Below are 17,649 nucleotides of genomic sequence, written 5' to 3' on the forward strand. Positions count from 1 at the left end.
GACTGGAGAGCTGGACAAAGGCTAACCACATGAAGATCACTATGGTCGAGTGCAGGCTACCACATCTGAGGAGGAATAACAGCAGGCACCAGTACAGGTTGGGGGCTGCCCTGACAGAAAGCAGCTCTGTGGAGAAAGACCTTGGAGTGCTGGTGGACAGCAAATTCTGCATGGGTCAGCAATGTGCCCTTGTGGCCAAGAGAGCCAATGGCATCCTGGGGTGCATCAGGAAAGTGTGTCCAGCAGGTCTCAGGAGGTTCTTCTCCCCCTCTACTTTGCCCTAGTGAGACCACATCTGGAGTATTGTGTCCAGTTTTGGGCTCCCCAGTTCAAAAGACAGGGACCTGCTGGAAAGAGTCCAGCAGGGAGCCATGAGGATGACTGGAGGACTGGCGCATCTCCGCTACAAAGAGAGACTGAGACACCTGGGGCTGCTTAGTCTAAAGAAGACTGAGAGAAGATCTTATCAATGTGTACAAATATCTGAAGGGTGGATGTCAAGTGGGTGGGACCAGTCTCTTTTTGGTCGTCAGCAGCAATAAGACAAAGAGCAACAGCTACAAACTGGAACACAGAAACTTCTTTACAGTGAGGGTGACAGAGCACTGGCACAGGCTGCCAGAGAGATTGTGGAGCCTCCTTCTCTGGAGACTTTCAAAAACTGCTTGGATGCCTTCCTGTGTGAGGTACCCTAGCGGATCCTGCCTTGGCAGGGGTATTGGACTCGATGATCTGTGGAGGTCCCTTCCAACATCTAAGGTTCTGTGATTCTGTGGTTGTAAGATCATTTACTACAGTTGTTATTTGTAAAACTGTAAGATTTGTCATGTTGTATTTTGGGGGGGATGCCTTTGCTGGTAATCAGCAGTGATAAAATACGAGATGCTTAACTTTGCTTTATTCTAAATTAGCAATTTTACCTTCTTAAAAGATCAGTTTGCACATGTGTGGCTGCGTTTTCAGTATCTGGGCTTTTCTTCTCCGAGTTTACAAAAAGGTTAAAACAATTTCATACATAAACCCATTTTCCAAATCTGGAAACCAAACAGAAGTGTAAGTTTAAGACTTTGGAGGATGCCCAGGGAGGTGGTGGAGTCACCATCCCTGGAGGTGTTCAAAAAAAGACTGGATGAAGCACTTAGTGCCATGGCCTAGTTGATCATAGAATCATAGAATCAGCCAGGTTGGAAGAGACCTCCAAGGTCATCCAGTCCAACCTAGCACCCAGCCCTAGACAATCAACTAGACCATGGCACTAAGTGCCTCATCCAGGCTTTGCTTGAACACCTCCAGGGACGGTGACTCCACCACCTCCCTGGGCAGCCCATTCCAATGGCAATCACTCTCTCTGGCAAGAACTTCCTCCTAACATCCAGCCTATACCTCCCCTGGCACAACTTGAGGCTGTGACCTCTTGTTCTGTTTGTGGTTGCCTGGGAGAAGAGACCAACCCCCACCTGGCTACAGCCTCCCTTCAGGTAGTAGTGGACAGCAATGAGGTCACCCCTGAGCCTCCTCTTCTCCAGGCTAAACAACCCCAGCTCCCTCAGCCTCTCTTCATAGGGTTTGTGTTCCAGGCCCCTCACCAGCTTTGTTGCCCTTCTCTGGACACTTTCCAGCACCTCAACATCTCTCTTGAATTGAGGGGCCCAGAACTGGACACAGCACTCAAGGTGTGGCCTGGCCAGTGCTGAGTACAGGACAAGAATAACCTCCCTTGTCCTACTAGCCACACTGTTCCTGATGCAGGCCAGGATGCCACTGGCTCTCTTGGCCACCTGGGCACACTGCTGGCTCATCTTCAGCCTACTATCTGCCAGTACCCCCAGGTCCCTTTCTTCCTGGCTGCTTTCCAGCTACTCTGTCCCCAGCCTGTAGCACTGCTTGGGCTTCTTGTGGCCAAAGTGCAGAACCTTGCACCTTGTTCAATCTCATCCCATTGGTCTCTGCAGACCTATCCAGCCTGCCTAGGTCCCTCTGCAGGGCTCTCCTGCCCTCCAACAGATCAACACCTGCTCCTAGCTGGGTGTCATCTGCAAACTTACTGATGCTGGACTTGATCCCCTTGTCCAGATGATCAATAAAGATGTTGATTGGATAGCGCTGGGTGGTAGTTGGACTGGATGATCTTGGAGGTCTCTTCCAACCTGGCTGATTATGTGATTCTATGTGTATTATTACACTGGCCTCTCACTCTCAACAGGCATAGTACATTAACATTTGTATTCTGTAAAACTGCCTTCCTGGTACCATGCCAAAACTGCTGTTGAGTCTTGTTAGAGGAGCTATCTAAAGTTGTGGAAAAACACTATAAACTACTTGGTAAAAGCAGTTCTACATTTGTAGAACAGGCAGCAGGTCTTCATGGGACTGAATACTTAGGAGAGGCAGATGAAGATGAGGAAATGGCAAAGGAAATACCCATGTACATCCAGTTAAATGTGAATTTCCTGCACTGTCAAACTAAATTTCACATTATTCCATCATCTCTTTCACAACAGCAACTGACAGTGAGCATTTAGGGGAAAAAACAAGGTAATCTGGTGTAAAACTACCCTAGTTGCTTTTTAATAACCACTTTCAGAGGCCTCCCAGGGCAGAAATGGTTTCCAAGTTAATTTAGTACCAGTTGATAATTTGTTTATTAAATTACTCATTGTAAGTCATCCAACAGCACTGGCAAGGACTTCTGCTGATCCAGACACTTTAGTGTCCCTTGAATCTGGTTACTGCCAGCTTCTACTGATGCTACTATTGTTAAAAAGCTCATTTTGATCCTCCTCCACTGGGTTCATCTCACTATCTCCCTGTATCCTTCCTACGACATTGCTGCTCTCCATGCTGAAGATTGCCAGACTGCTAAGTGTGGGATTCTTACTTGGAAGTCAGTTCCGAGCCAATCATTTCTGTCCCACTTCGCTGAACTTTTCCTATAGCAACTTCATTTATGATAAAGCAACCACAACTGCATAACTAACTAATAAAGCTGCATGTCTTAGCTAGACATCCTGTTTTGCTTTCTGTTCCTTTTGCAACAGGTTATCTCACACTGAGGATTAGTGATTGGTTCAGGTCCTGAGACACATGAACCATATTCTTCCCCATATGTTTTTCTATCTATATTGAATTCTGTTTGCCATTTACTTTTAGAATCATAGAATCGACCAGGTTGGAAGAGACCTCCAAGATCATCCAGTCCAACCGATCACCCAGCCCTAGCCAGTCTTTCTTGAACACCTCCAGGGACAGTGACTCCACCACCTCCCTGGGCAGCCCATTCCAATGGCAAATACTTTCTCTGTGAAGAACTTCCTCCTAACATCCAGCCTGTACTTCCCCCAGCACAACTTGAGACTGTGTCCCCTTGTTCTGTTGCTGGCTGCCTGGAAGAAGAGACCAATTCCCACCTGGCTACAGCCTCCTTTCAAGTAGTTGTAGACAGCAATGAGACCACCCCTGAGCCTCCTCTTTTCCAGGCTAAACAACCCCAGCTCCCTCAGCCTCTCCTCACAGGGTTTGTGTTCCAGGCCTCTCACCAGCTCTGTCACCCTTCTTTGGACACGTTCCAGTATCTCAACATTGTACATTTAGTTTACTTGAGCACATGAGGTCATTCTGCAGTTCTTCACAAACTGGTGTCATTTTTACTTCTTGAAAGAGTTATCTGCAAAGTGGCAGTTTTCTCACAGTTCCATACCTAGTTTTCTGCAAGAGTCTCAAGTTTTTGCTATGTAGAAATACAGAATACACCACTTGAATTTTTTTCCCCTGGAGTTGGCTTGTCCATCTTTACTTTTTTATTTCCTTCCTTCCCACTAGGTTTTACTAATGAATCGAGATACAAAGCCTGCTGGCCTAGCTTTTCCATAGTGTGTCACTGACCACTGGAAGATCTTGCCTGGAGATCCTTACAGTGCAAACTCTCATCCTTGGCAAGTTGTGGCTTAAAAGGTAGTACTTCACATCTGGATAACTTCCTAGATAAGTTACAAAAAGAGTACTTCCTATCTGGACAACTTCCTAGGAAAGTTATAATCCCTTCTGTTTCATGTTGTGTCATGCACAGTTTAGTCCTGATACTTTCCTCTTAAAAGCAGAAAGGAAATTAAAGTTTTCAGGTGTCACACTGAACACAGAGTTTCAACATACTGTGATGATGGCACCATTGTTACTAGGGAAAAAAAATGTCATGTTAATTTGGCTTATGAGGACCCCTGTTGCCTGTGTCTTATGTACTACAAAAAAGACAGTTGCATAGGACTACCGTTCTTTGCCTCAACAGGAACTGGATTCTGATGTAGGAAGCAGCTGCCTTTGTCCCATGTAAAAATTCTCACTGAACTCTAATGTTTTCTTTTTTTCATTCAAAAGATGTATTCTTTCATTTCCAAACTTGAGCCCTCTATGCTCTTGAAGACCAGTAACTGCAAGCCTTTCAGAAGCAGGCTTTGTATTATCCTACACCTGGATGTAAAAGCACAGACAATCCCCACTAACAGTAGAAAGTGCCTCCATTTATGCTGCTGGGCAGGTGCAGAACCTCCTGAGGCTGTATCATTGGGCTGCAAAGTCCAGCCAGTGTGGCTCACCCTTGCTTCAGACAGCTTTCATCTGACAAGGAAGTATGAACATCAGAAGAAAGCTCAGGCCAGCAGTCTTCAGGTGCATATCAGGTATATCCTTTCTGTAACTTGTATTTTAGCTTGCTTGTAACAAATGGATGTGTGGGGTAAAATGGGGCAGTTCTTGCAGCAGGACGGTCATTGCACACTGGTTATCAGCGCAGTTGATGGACTCGGTCTCAGAAGCTTTACTTTCCTCCTGCAGTTGGTTTGAAAGTATCCGTGTTATAGTCCGCTCAAAATAGTAACCAGATGCTTCCATAGCGGACACAGAGTTAAGAAGCCATCTAACTTTGTCTTCAGATTTTTCTTGTTAGAAGTTCTTGGCAGAGACATTCAAAACTTGAAAGAAAAAAACAAGCCAAAAAGCCTGGACAGGTTTGCTTAGAGCAGGGCTAAAGTTTGGTGTTAGGAGTACAAACAGCCTTCAGCAACCAATACAATACCAGTTTTAAACACTTTATTCATAACAACTCTGGAACCTCTCTCCATGTCCTATTTACAGTTCAAGTCACTGTGCAACTGTGATGCAGAAAGCACTGATCTGCTGTAGGCCATTCAGAAAAAGAATTCATGAGTAGCACTGCTTTACTGGAAATACAATCACACTGAAACCTCATTCTTTCACAGGTACAAAAAAAATCATCAGGGAAGAAGATGGACTGTATACAATATTAAGACATGTGAATTGAAAACTGCTGTGAAAGATCATACAAAAAAGGCAATGAGGAGTAATGCAGCACTAAAGATGGGACTATGGGACAGACAAGAGTTACAATACATCCTGCTTCAATATTTCATATCCACATACATTGTTCAAATACTGTAACAGTAACTGAAGGCAAAATGCACAGACGTCTGACTAGGGAAATAAAAGAACACAAAATGAGAAAAAATGAAGAAAGCCAGCAGCTAGGGAAGGAATAATCTCAAATACAGCCACTCAGCAGAAACAAAGCTTGGGAAAACTACTATGTCAACAACAGATGCAGATACTATCATTATGCCAGCTGTATGGAAAGGACTTGATTTTCCTGGGCTGTAGTTTATTCCAATACAGTACTGCTGAGGTGATTCTTACAGGTATGTAGGGACCCTTAATACAGCAAAGCAACAGAGTCAGAGCAGTGCCACCAAAGGAAGTTACTTCACTGCATTAGAAAAGCTGAGATTATGAGCGCACCAGCGGATCCCAAACACAACTGTAGTTCCCTGGACACACTGTGCAGTTGCAGCTTTTATGCTGCAAAACAGAAGAGCACTGTAGAGTGTGGTAACCCCAAGCAGAATAGAACAGTTACTGACAACAGAAACTACCAGTAGGGGATCCTAGCAAATAATCCTATGTACTGCAGGAAGTAATTCCTGTTGTTTCCTTACAGCTGCCACAAAAACATGGATTTCACTTGTTCACCTGGCAAGTAGTGGCTATTTCAGAGAGGACCAACAAGAACATTATAATCTGACTTTAAAAGCCATTTTCCTATCATCTCTCAAAGTGTCAAAACAGAAAGTGAAACACAGACTAAATTTCACTTAAGTGTTGGGAGTTGTCCTAATTCTGACATAGCCACACAAAGATTGTGTAATGCTGAGTTTGCATAGATAGTTTGTCCCCTCCTCAGCACAAAGGACATAAAAAAGAAGTCAGCACACATTAAGATTTTGTTGCATTTGTGAAAATGCAAGTGAAATTAAAGGACGAAAAAGGTAAAACAACCTCATTTACAGAGGCTTCCACTATATCCCCTAGCTGAGCAGAAAGTGAGGAACACAAGACATAAAACACAAACCATGGCTATTTCACAAAGTTGCATGGTCTTAAAAGAAGTTCAGTACAGGCCCCAGCAAAAATATTAAAAATCCATCAAGGTCTACATTTCTGCACCTTTGTCCAACGTGCTGGTGTCCTAGAGTGGTTAAGTGCTTTTTTTTTTTTATTAAAAAAAAAACAAAAAACTTTGGGGGGTGTTTTGTTTTTACATTATTGCTGCATTTTACAACAGAAATCAAAAATAATTTGTGAAATCCACCCCCAACAACAGCAACTCAAGTTTCCCCAGAACAAGCTGAAAGCATTAAAGCATGTTCAGAAGGGCTCTTTTCTATACCAGCTATTTAATGAGCATGAAAAGAACCAAAAAACTAGAGACAAAACAAAACACCCTCCAAGAAAATTATCACTTCTGCTCCTAGCACAGATCAATTTACTCCATTTTCCAGAAGGCAAATCCTTTCAATAAATATCAGAGTAACTTTCTAAAATGCTGAAGTTCAAGATAGAAGCAGCAGAGCTCTGTGCAATATCCCCTAGAGCTGCTTGCTGCCCCACCTTGTTTCAGTCCAGTGAGATGATATCAGGAGCGCTGCTGCTGCTGCTGCTGCTGGTGATCACTGCTGCCTCGCTCCGGGTGGAGGAGCTAACCTGTGTGCTGCTCTCATGGCGACTCGTTGATGTGATGATGCTGCCAGATGTGCCGCTTGTTAAGGTTGAGGTAAGACTATCCAAAAACATAGGAGGACAGTACTGCTTGAAACAAACAATGAAGAATGAAGAGACTAACTGTACAAGGGAAATGTATGCTCTCAAGATACATCTTCCCTACAATAAGCACAAAATACATTCCTAGCAGAACCTCATTATCACATGCATAGCAAAACCCAGCATTCTGCAAAACAGCAAGTCAGCAAGCAGATGGCAGCCACAAACCCTTCTTTCTCACCCTTCCCTCTGTTTTGGGGTCTGGTTTAGGGGTGTTTTTGTGTTTTTTTTTTTCCCTTGCTAACTGGTTAGCTTGATCATTTATAGCATATTAAAAAGCACTATCATGTTCATCTGATGAGCACAAAAGTAAAAACAAAGAAAAAGCAACCCTTTAGCACTTGGAAAATGTTCAATGCCCAAAGCTATTAGACAACTGCAGATTCCAGGCTCCTTTCATCACAAAAGGTAGCAGAATGCTTTTTGCTGGTCTGAAGGAGGTTAGAAGAATTTCATCCCCTTTAAGATAACAGCAGCTGCACTAATCAGCATTTTCATAGTATATACCTGCAACGGTTCATGCACCTCTCTAAACATTTTAGCAGTGATAAATGAGCCCTCGTCAAGCCTGATTAAGAAAAACTACTAAACTGATTTAAGTTTCCTGAAGTGGAAGAGGAGCCTTCTCAAAGCAGAGCTGAACATTCTGAGCATTCAGAAACAGAACAAGGTTGCCAGGTGTCACAGGGGGGTAATGTATAACACCCCCCACGCACGCACGCATGCGTTGTTCAACACACCTTACTTTCTCTTACCCTGTGGATTCCAATCTTGGGCATATGTTTGGAACTGAGTCTGAACTGTTTGAACTGTCCAAAGTGGACACTTCACAGAGCAGCATACCTGCTTCCAGCTTGTTACTCCCACTTTTGGCAGTTCAGATCTCAAAAACAGGCACAAAGTATTGCAAGATGCAGTAAGCAAAAAAGAAAAAGGAGGAAGATTCATCCTTTTAAGGCACTAGAAAGTCAACTCTACAATAGAGTCCTATTACTGTTGTCTTCCAGTGATAGATGAAACAGAGGGGTCTGCTTAAGGTCCTTGTCTTAGTTAAGGAGCTGATACTCCCCCATGTTTCAAGGATGCAGTCTGTAAGAATCTAGTTACAGTAAGAATCATCCCCCCTAACTCAAATTTCTAGGGATGGAAAAGCTCTGTGTAGTTACTTCTCAACCTACAAAATTTCCATATAATCCAAAACCAGTGAGGTTTAAATGGGGGGGGATTCATTAGGAAAAAAAAAGTGTTTGATCATGTGCCCAAATTAATGAAGATTTTTTTAAAAAACTGAAGCTCCAACCAATATCAAGCCAACAGTGATGTGTATTTACAGAGCTTAATCTGACCTACAGACACATGGTATGGAGTAAGAGCATGAAGGACATGAGGCACTTGGTGCTACAGTCTAGTTGACGGGATAGGGCTGGGCGATACGTTGGACTGGATGACCTTGGAGATCTCCTCCAACCTGGCTGACTCTGTGATTCTATATGTGTGTTCCAGTTAGTGCTGTGCAAATGTCCACTTCTGAAAGGCAAACTATCAATGAAAGAAGAGTTTCCATGCCTGGATTCATCCTCATAAGGCTAGCCTGAATCTTCCCTTAATACCTTTCCATTACCATCTCTCAGGAAAATGGGTTTTCCTGGTTGATGGTGAGGTCTAAGCAAGTGGATTGCAAACATGGTATAGATGATGACTGCACCCTGATAGTTACTCAAGCAGTACGTCCCAACAACCAGACTCAGAAATTAACTCCATAACAGTTCAGAAACATACCTGTGAATCAACTGGGATTAGCGAAAGAAAATCCAAACCTAGAAAGAAGAGAAGGACGATAAACTGATGTGTCTTTCTTTTATTCACTAACAACAAACTTAAGGAACTTTACTGTGGTCGTAGAAGAGATTGTGCCATTGTTACACGGTTTGTAAATGGATATACCACTGTGACACCACTCTCAAAGACTATTTCAGGCAGCAGCAAAACAAGTTATCTAGTACAAGTGGCTCTTTCAAGAATGAGAATGACATAATGATGTATTATTCACTGGATATTGCAGGGTGGTTCAATGCAGTTGCTTAGATGGAGATTGCCATTTGGAGCTGTTGGTTCATAATGCAAGTTTCACTGCATATTGTACCTGACTTGGCCAAACTGGGACATGAAGAGTGTCATCACATTAAAGATGCTGGAATGAAGTAAAGTCACAACATGCACAAGTCCAAAAACAAGCAGCAGGTCTCTTCCTCCACCCACGGGCAGCCAATAAGGAAACATTCCTAATATCATCCCCGTTTTGTGTCTAGACAGATAAAAGGAATGAAGAAGAGGAGACTACAAGTAGTTCAAGGTATATCCTCTAAGAGCAGTGACAACTAGTGTCTGTCTTATACACCATTACTGGGTAAGCATTTAGGGCAAGATGTTTAATATTATGAAACCAATGAGAAATTAGAGTCTTTTTGGGGTTTGTTTCTAAATACTGGCCTTGTGTTTGCTATGTCAACAGAAAGAAATGGTAAACTTACTCCCTCCCTCTCCCCTCGCCTGGAAATCTGTTTTGGCCAGTTTCACCTCTCCTTTTCTCCAGAAGAGAACAATTTTGAAGGAGATTTAAGCTCAGCTGCCTTTACAGAATTGACAGCTGCTTTTGTTCTTGCATGTTGTACAACTTCAGTTGATAGAGATGGACAACAGTTACATACTTCCATTCTCTCAGCCTACTCACCTATCCAATTTGTCAAGAGAACCAATTTCTTAACAAGGGAGAAGTAGAGGGAGGGAGCAATAAGGGAACCAAAATGGACAGAGAAACAAGGGGAATGATATCCATCCCATTGCCAAACTGGTGCTGAAAGAAGAGGAAAAAACCCAGAGATGTTGCAGGAGGGAAATGAAGACAGGCAATGGAGGGGGCAAGAGGAAGTACAGGAGGTCAGTATGACACCTGTCACCACACGTCACCACTTCCCTGAGCTCTGGGTTCATTACAGCCACCAAAGAGAATCCCCAGAATCCATATATACACTGTTCTTTTCAAGGAGCCAGGATAGAAAACAATCAGTATCCCCACCTTTTGTCTGATATTTAGCAGCAGTGTTGAAGAATACATCATAGGCATTTAGGGTATGTCTAGGTAAAGAAAGTCAATAGAGGTCAGCTTACATATTGTAGCTCACCTTAACCTTTTTTCATATAGTCTAGACAGAGACGACTAGAATCATCTACAGAACATCTCTATATCTAGGGCTAGGATGAGTCAGTGTCATCACACATCTGTAATTCCAGTAAGAAGCTACTCTCCCTCACATCTACAGCACATCACAACTGGATGTTTACACAAAGTCTAGCTCAATATATCAAGAAGTGCTTCTGTCTGCTGTTCTCAAGTGCCAATTTGTACCCCAGAAGCAAGTATTTCTCAAATCATTGTTGCAAAGCACAATCTGAAACTGGAAAGACAGCCTGTACTGGACTTGTCTAGACATTGTTTCATCAGAATATTGCACATAAGTCTTGTTCCCTTAAAAAAAAAAAAAAAGCAATCAATTCTTTAATTCTTACCCACCCCACAAATTAACAAGGCTGTCAGAATACACATTAACAACAGCCACCACCTACCTGGCAAGTCTGACGAAATACTGGATATTGGTGGATGGAATGGGTAGTCTGTTAAAGAAGGAGGAATAGCAGCAGAATCAACCGTTGTCACACTGGGCACTCTGGCAGCAGATGGCTGATACACGAGAACCCTGTTTCAAACAGCAGAGGAAATTACAAACAACCTGGCCATTAGTGACAGAGGAGAAATTATGCAGCACTCTGCACTCATTGCTACAGAACAACTACAATGTGGCTACTCATTACACAGCATTCCACTCTAATTTCCTCTTTCATAACAATTTTCTTAACAACATGACCGTATCTTGGCCCTCAACAGCAGCTGTGACCTAAGAGTGTGCTGGCATTAAAACAAGGAAAAGTGCTAGAGCCTCTCCCATCCAGAGACAGAAACGTTATCTGAGGAGTGCCTAGGGAGGATGTGCAGGTAGCCAGGGCTCAGGCAAGATCCCTTGTTTCAATTCCTCCACAGTAACTGTTCCTCAGTGCTAGCCTGTCACACCAAGGGCACAAGAGGCCATTATTCAGCCCCTGGAGCATAGATGATGCATGTGGCAGTTAAGTGTCAAACCTCTATTTACTCACAGCCTCAGCCCAAGCTAAGTCCACCTCTATAGAAGCATGTAAACAGGTACAACTCTTCTCTACCCCCATCTTCTATTCCATTACTTTGCAGCACTGTTAAATGTGGCACCGCAGGTGTTCAGACACCAGCCATGTGCACAAAATACTTCATAAACTCCAAGTGAGGTCAAACATCCAGAGTGTTGGCCCCAGCTGTGCAACATCACTTCCAGCAGCCCACAGCCATGAGTGTTATCCACTTACATTCTCCTCGTCAGGCTACACTGGGTGAATTTATTATACTTCTGATCACAGAAGCCTGGATTTCAGACTCTCCCTTCTCAACACCTCTTATACGTCAGTGTCTGTTGCCTTTGCCTGCTGAAGACAGCTCAGTTTTATCAAAGCTAGCACTCAGGCAACTGTATGTACAGGAAATTAAGCTATTCCCCAAAAGCCTGGCTTCAGTGTGGATTTGAAGAAGGAAAACATGCCATTTCCATACCCAAACAGTAAGGAAAATACACTGGTCACAAAGAAAACTCAGTCCTTCTACAAGTTATGGTTGTGGGTAGCCATCTCAGACAAAGAAAAACAGGAGCATGGAAGGAAGTCTTGGTGCCTTCTGAACCTTCATTAAGAGATGTATTTGTAGCTATTTTTTCAATGTTTTTATATTAAATAGTGTCTTGCAGAGGGTCTCCTTCACAATCCTCACCAAAAGAAAACATGATTTCAGTTTCACTGCTGAAAGTTGTTGAAGATGACCACACAAGGCTGTGGGCTAGAGACACAGTACACCTGCTCAATACTTCAAGAGCTGGTAAAATAGAAGGGGGTTGGTATCATTACTATTATTTTAGTACAAAACATAAGCCACTACACTGAGAGAGACAAGCACTTCATGCACACAGCAACACTAGCTAATAAGCCATGACTAAAAGCCAACACTTGGATTGCCTCATGGAGCAGTGACTGCTCGTGAGCCTAATGAGTGCCACTCTCTCCCTGCAGGCAAAGAGCAAGAACTTTACGGAAGCCACAAATAGTAACTGCAGCTGAATTGCACAGACTGGCACAGACAAAAGGCAGCATAACAGTAAGAAGCCGGTTAAGCTTGCTGCTGAAGGCAAAGCAGATGACAGAGGACCCATTGGGTGTGCTAACTGAGGTGCAGGACTGACTGATAACCATGACTAACAACAGCCAAGACATTCCAGAGAGATGGAGGAAAAGCTTATCTTGATTCAAAACAGCAAAGTGCCTCCATTCCAAGACTGACTGGATGAGTGAAATATGCAATGTAGCCTAATTTCCTGGGCATCAGAGCAGATTAAATAAAGGATAGACATCAAGGATGAGAAGCCTTTAAGGTGACACTGACTTAGCAAGAATGCTTAGATCGCCTCCACTTGGCATAATCTGTTTTCTCAGAAGAGTCCTGTCCATTAGTTTAATCAGTTACTTTTTCTATGGAGAAATATCCCTCTAAGACAGCAACAGTCAGCGCAAATCTTTTGAGAGATGTAGAACTATTTAATAGCGTTTTGCCTACACAAAGGTACCATTTTGATACAACCTTCTGCAAGGACAGGCCTAGAAAGTCTCCTCTAAAAGATGGAGCTGGATCCCAAAGACAGACTCCAAGTCCATCTGTCTATGCATCAGTTTATCTCAGACATTACAGAGTAACAACTAACTTTAAAATTGACAAACCCTCTGGTTGGGCTTCCTTGTGTTTCAGACATAAATATGCACTTCCTTTTGGAAGGAGGATCTTCCTCTTCATCAGAAGAGCTTTCTATTGTCAAGTCAATAACATCAACTTTCTTCTTGTTTGCCTCAGCTTTCTTCTTGTCTGCCTCATCGGCCACCATCACAGAACATGGTTTGCTAACAACACTGGAACCTAAACAAGAGAATGAAACATTACTGTTTTTAAAGGCTGTGGACATCAGCAGTTTCTGTTGCAGCAGAACCAGGAACTCAAATACACGGTTAAGCTCACCTTCCTGGCCACTACAGAGAATGCCATGGCCCAGGAACTGCATTTTTAGTATTCTGTATCATGGTGAGAATGCTAGAGCACAAGCTTCAATCTTCAATTACAAGTTTAAAGACCTAAACCAGAATACAACCTTAACTGCTATTATAATAGCAAACACAAAGTATAAAAATGTCCACTTACAACCATTCCTTCTTAAAAAGGAAGAAGGTTAGAAATACTAAGGCATCCACAAAACAAACATCAACACCTAAACACATTATCTAAGCCACAGCTATGCCTCTAAGCTTTTGTTGGTTGGCAAGCAGTACAGGCATACATACTTTCTGTTTTCGTGCACTGTGAGCTTGAGACTGTCACGGCTTCTTTTTTTGGCCTCATGGGGCACCAGGAGCCATCTTCTTGGAATTTGATCTCATCCACATCTGAACATTCACTAAGTATTTCCATAAAAAGTCTGAAAAACAAAAATGTTGAGTAATTTCCTTTTCAATTCCAAGTGAATTTTTTCATCCCAGCAAATTCTAATATCCTTGTACCTACTGCATTTATTCTCTCCCCAGTTCATCTTGCCTGAAAGCCTGCAACCACAGCCTTCAGACATCCAGACATCCATACCTAAAAGAGTATCTCCACCTATGCAACCTTCCTCTCCAGCATTACTGCAATCCATAGATTTTCATATAGAAGCAGAAATCAGCATACTTCAAATCAGTTTTGACATTTGTGTTATCAGTTAAACTTCAAAAATTAATGGCTTCCAAAATAGCATGATGTTAAAGGGAGACCTGTTCTTAGATGCCACATTTGCATTTCTCCAGAAGAAATACGCTGAGGCCCAGTAGACTGATGTACAATTAGGAAATAAACTTACATAGTTCATTACATGGGAATAGAAACAGTCTAATGGTCTCCCAGTCTAAAGTATTCTGATAAAGGAAACCATACCAAATGCCCAAACCTCAAGTCATAGAAGCAGCTATCAAGCACCTAGTGAAAAAAATTAAGTCATTGTGTAATCTGCAAACCCAGTCTCTTACCCATCTAATATCAGGCTCTCATAAGCTGCCTTTTTGTCACAGACAGGGCAGATCCAAGTAGGCTTCTTTTCATTCATTTGTAGATAAAGAGCAGCATCAAAACACTGCAGGTGTGTGCAAGTAACAGCCCGGCATGGGATTGTCAGCCTCATTTTTCCCAGCTGCAAGAGATGCATTTAATGAGTATCAAAACAAAAGACAGAAGTAGGCCTGGGTGGCTCAGTGAAATCAGATGGAATCAGTGAAGTGCCTGTCTTTCTTTCACTACAAAGGAGCCAAGGTCACTGCAGGCAAATCCCTGCTATCAGAGCCCACACAGTGCACTTACAGGAACAATAAAGCCATCCTCAAAGTTTGCCCCAAGTCAAAAAGTCAGAAATATTTCTCATGGATTCACATCAATGTTATTCGGAGGATTTAATAATTAAACAGCAAATTAAAGCATCTGCTTTTATTATTTTCTTTTACTCAAACATTTTGAGATGTCTGTGGGCTCCTGTTATGTCAGATTGGCGTAACACCCATTTTAACATTTAACCTAACAGACCAGTCACAAAACAAAGGCCAGTTTCTACCTGGGAAGAGAAACCCCACAGAAGCATTGTCTTGTTACATAGCAATCATGTTTTTTATTTGCTATAGCAGCTTCCAGTACAAATAACACCACAATGAGGAGATGAAAGTTCCACTTATCACTATATATTCTTTGATGATTCTGCCCAATCAAATCTCTCAACACCTCAACGTATGAGATTACTCCTAAAGACTTCAGAATCAAAAAGCAATTTGATTCTGACTGCATTATAACTAAAGCATTCAGTTCTAAACCACGGTTCGTTAAATGTTACTACAGTCAAGTGTCAGTACTTCATATTAATGAATCACAAGCCAGAGAAGTTTCCAGAGAGAGGCCCTGTAAAAGCAGCCAGCTGCAGTGAAGATGAAAAGACAAATCTGCACGTGGTAATTTCCAGACATACTTACAGGACACATCAGAGATACCCGCAGACTGGTTGTGGCAATCTCACTGTCAGGATCTGCAGTTAATTTTTCTTTAACTATTAAAATAAATTAAGAAGTTATACACAGGTAATAATATTTAAACTGCTAAACTTGTTTTGCCAGTACATGCACTTTATTTACCTTCTGGAGAAGAGAAGTCTTTGAGGAGACTTTATAGTGGCATTTCAGTATCTGAAGGGGGCCTACAGAAAGGCTGGGGAGGGACTGTAGACAAGGTCTTGTAATGACAGGATGAGGGGTAATGGGTTTAAAACTAGGAGAGGGGAGATTCGAACTAGATGTTAGGAAAGAGTTCTTTACAGTGAGGGTGGTAAGACACTGGAACAAGTTGCCCAGGGAGGTTGTGGATGCCCCCTCCCTGGAGGTGTTCAAGGCCAGGCTGGATAAGGCCTTGAGCGACCTGTTCTAGTGGGCGGTGTCCCTGCCTATGACAGGGGTTTGGAACTAGATGATCTTGGAAGTCCCTTCCAACTGACACCGATCTATGATTTCCAGATATCTAAAAACATTAAGCCTTTAGGAAACCAGTTCATAACAATACCAAGTAACAACAGGTCTTCTATTTATACACAACTGACAAATAGTGGGACTCAAGACTGCTTGATTCTGTAACAGAATTCCTAGCAGAGCAAACTCATCCCAACAAGTGAAGAGACAGTCAGTCAGTGAGTGAGGTACAAAGAGTCGACATCATATGCAAGTAAAGAGAATCTAGGATACCTCTCTGCCTCTTCACAGCCCACCACAGTAAGTGGTGTCCATAGCTTTCCCACAAGAACATTTCAGATGGGATCTCTAGGTATGCTCTAAGGACCTTCACTGAAAAAGTTCACGATGCCTCAGCAAGAGCAAAGGGAACCTCTGGTATTCTGGGCAGACTTAACTTTTCAAAGTGTTGCAAATCCCTAAGTATTACCAGTTCTAAAGAGCTGCCAAGCACCCCAAAAAAATACAGACAAGCAAATTAATTTGACTTACTTAGTGCTCTGGAATGATCTGGGTTTCTGATGCCTTTCATTTTTAACCTCTGCAAAAGCATAGCTGAAGTGAGCTGACGAACGAGATACACAGACATGGAGTAATTCTACAAAAAAAGAAAAAGAGTGATTAAAGATGAAATATAGCTTTCATACAGTATTCCCTTTACTATTACTAGTAGTAGCACATAGTAAAGACAAAAACATGCTGCTTTTTTGCATATTAGCTACACTGATGATAGCTACTCATACATACAGTCTTTAAGAACTTTTCATGTTTGTCTCCTAAAGCCTTTGCTTTTTCAGTGTCAGTCTTGTGAGAGGGGAGCTCAAAGACAATCACATGACAGAAGATGGTCTTTCAGGTGCAAACAACACCTTCCAGAGGCACACAGCTGCACCAATTTTGTACTTTGGTACTTTAACTTGCTCTGCACTTTTACGGCAAGCCTCATTACATCACATCCACTCCTCTGAGGCTAGCCACATTCCTGGCCAATTCATACCGTCTGCTAGCTTGTTCAGTGTTCACTCTCTCTTCAGGGTCACTAATGAAAAATCTGCAAGTCCCACTCCTGCAGAATAGTAACTGCTACATCTGTATAACAAACACAACCCACAGCTTTATTTTCATTCCCTGTCAGCCACTCTCTTATGGCTTCTGCATCATTGGGATACTATACAAGAATTTCAAACAAGAACACCTACTGCCCTACTCCTCCCTTACCATCTGTAGGGAAAACTGCTCTGGCAAAACACTGCATTGTTTATTCCCTAGGAAAGAATTCTACAGGGTTCAGTTTGACCACCACTGTGCTTCCTTTGCTCAGAAGCCTTCCATGATCAGTCCTCCTTATTACATGACCCCACTGTCCCCAAGGTCTCATTTAAAGGACAAACAGTGATGGTTGCTATGTGTGTTCTGATACTTAGAGCAGAGCACCAACACTAAACCAAGCGGTCAGAGGGAAATGCTGGGAGAAAGGCCAATTCATCTCCTCACAGAGCATGTTTTGGCAGATAAAAGGGCAGAAGAAAGCTGAGGCCAGTGGGAGGGGCCAAGACCACACAAAACACTAGAGTCATTTCAAGATTTTGGTGCTTTATGATTGGAAAACAACAGCTTAGACCTTTCTCTCCATGTGTTTCAGGAAAAAAAAAACACCAAATAGAAACCAACAACTTTGCTATCAGCTCTATTCTTCATTTATTTTCTGAACATTATATTTCTCTCCATTTAAAAAAAAAATCT

The 17,649-nt window shown here is 42.5% G+C and overlaps 1 protein-coding gene across 11 annotated transcripts in view; it reads right to left on the bottom strand.

Annotated features, from left to right (window-relative positions):
* Window positions 1-5,001: 5,001 nt before the first annotated feature.
* The window catches only part of PIAS2 (protein inhibitor of activated STAT 2), a 39,877-nt gene continuing 27,229 nt past the window's right edge, over window positions 5,002-17,649 (bottom strand). Inside the window, exons 7-15 of one of the 11 annotated variants that reach the window (XR_010309080.1) lie at window positions 16,399-16,504; window positions 15,382-15,455; window positions 14,398-14,558; window positions 13,681-13,814; window positions 13,069-13,261; window positions 10,789-10,919; window positions 10,241-10,299; window positions 8,944-8,981; window positions 7,078-7,123 (exon numbers count right to left, since the gene is read on the bottom strand). Coding sequence is in view for 3 of the 11 variants with exons in the window: in XM_064176400.1 (XP_064032470.1) it covers window positions 6,961-7,152; window positions 8,944-8,981; window positions 10,789-10,919; window positions 13,069-13,261; window positions 13,681-13,814; window positions 14,398-14,558; window positions 15,382-15,455; window positions 16,399-16,504 (1,029 nt within the window). In the remaining 8 variants the exon portion in view is untranslated. Of the gene's footprint in view, window positions 7,153-8,943; window positions 10,300-10,788; window positions 10,920-13,052; window positions 13,262-13,680; window positions 13,815-14,397; window positions 14,559-15,381; window positions 15,456-16,398; window positions 16,505-17,649 lie in introns of all 11 variants that reach the window. The other 10 variants (XR_010309078.1, XR_010309076.1, XR_010309079.1 and 7 more) reach the window with 10 other exon arrangements.

This window comes from Pogoniulus pusillus, chromosome Z (assembly GCF_015220805.1).
Source record: "Pogoniulus pusillus isolate bPogPus1 chromosome Z, bPogPus1.pri, whole genome shotgun sequence".
Classification (NCBI taxonomy): domain Eukaryota; kingdom Metazoa; phylum Chordata; class Aves; order Piciformes; family Lybiidae; genus Pogoniulus; species Pogoniulus pusillus.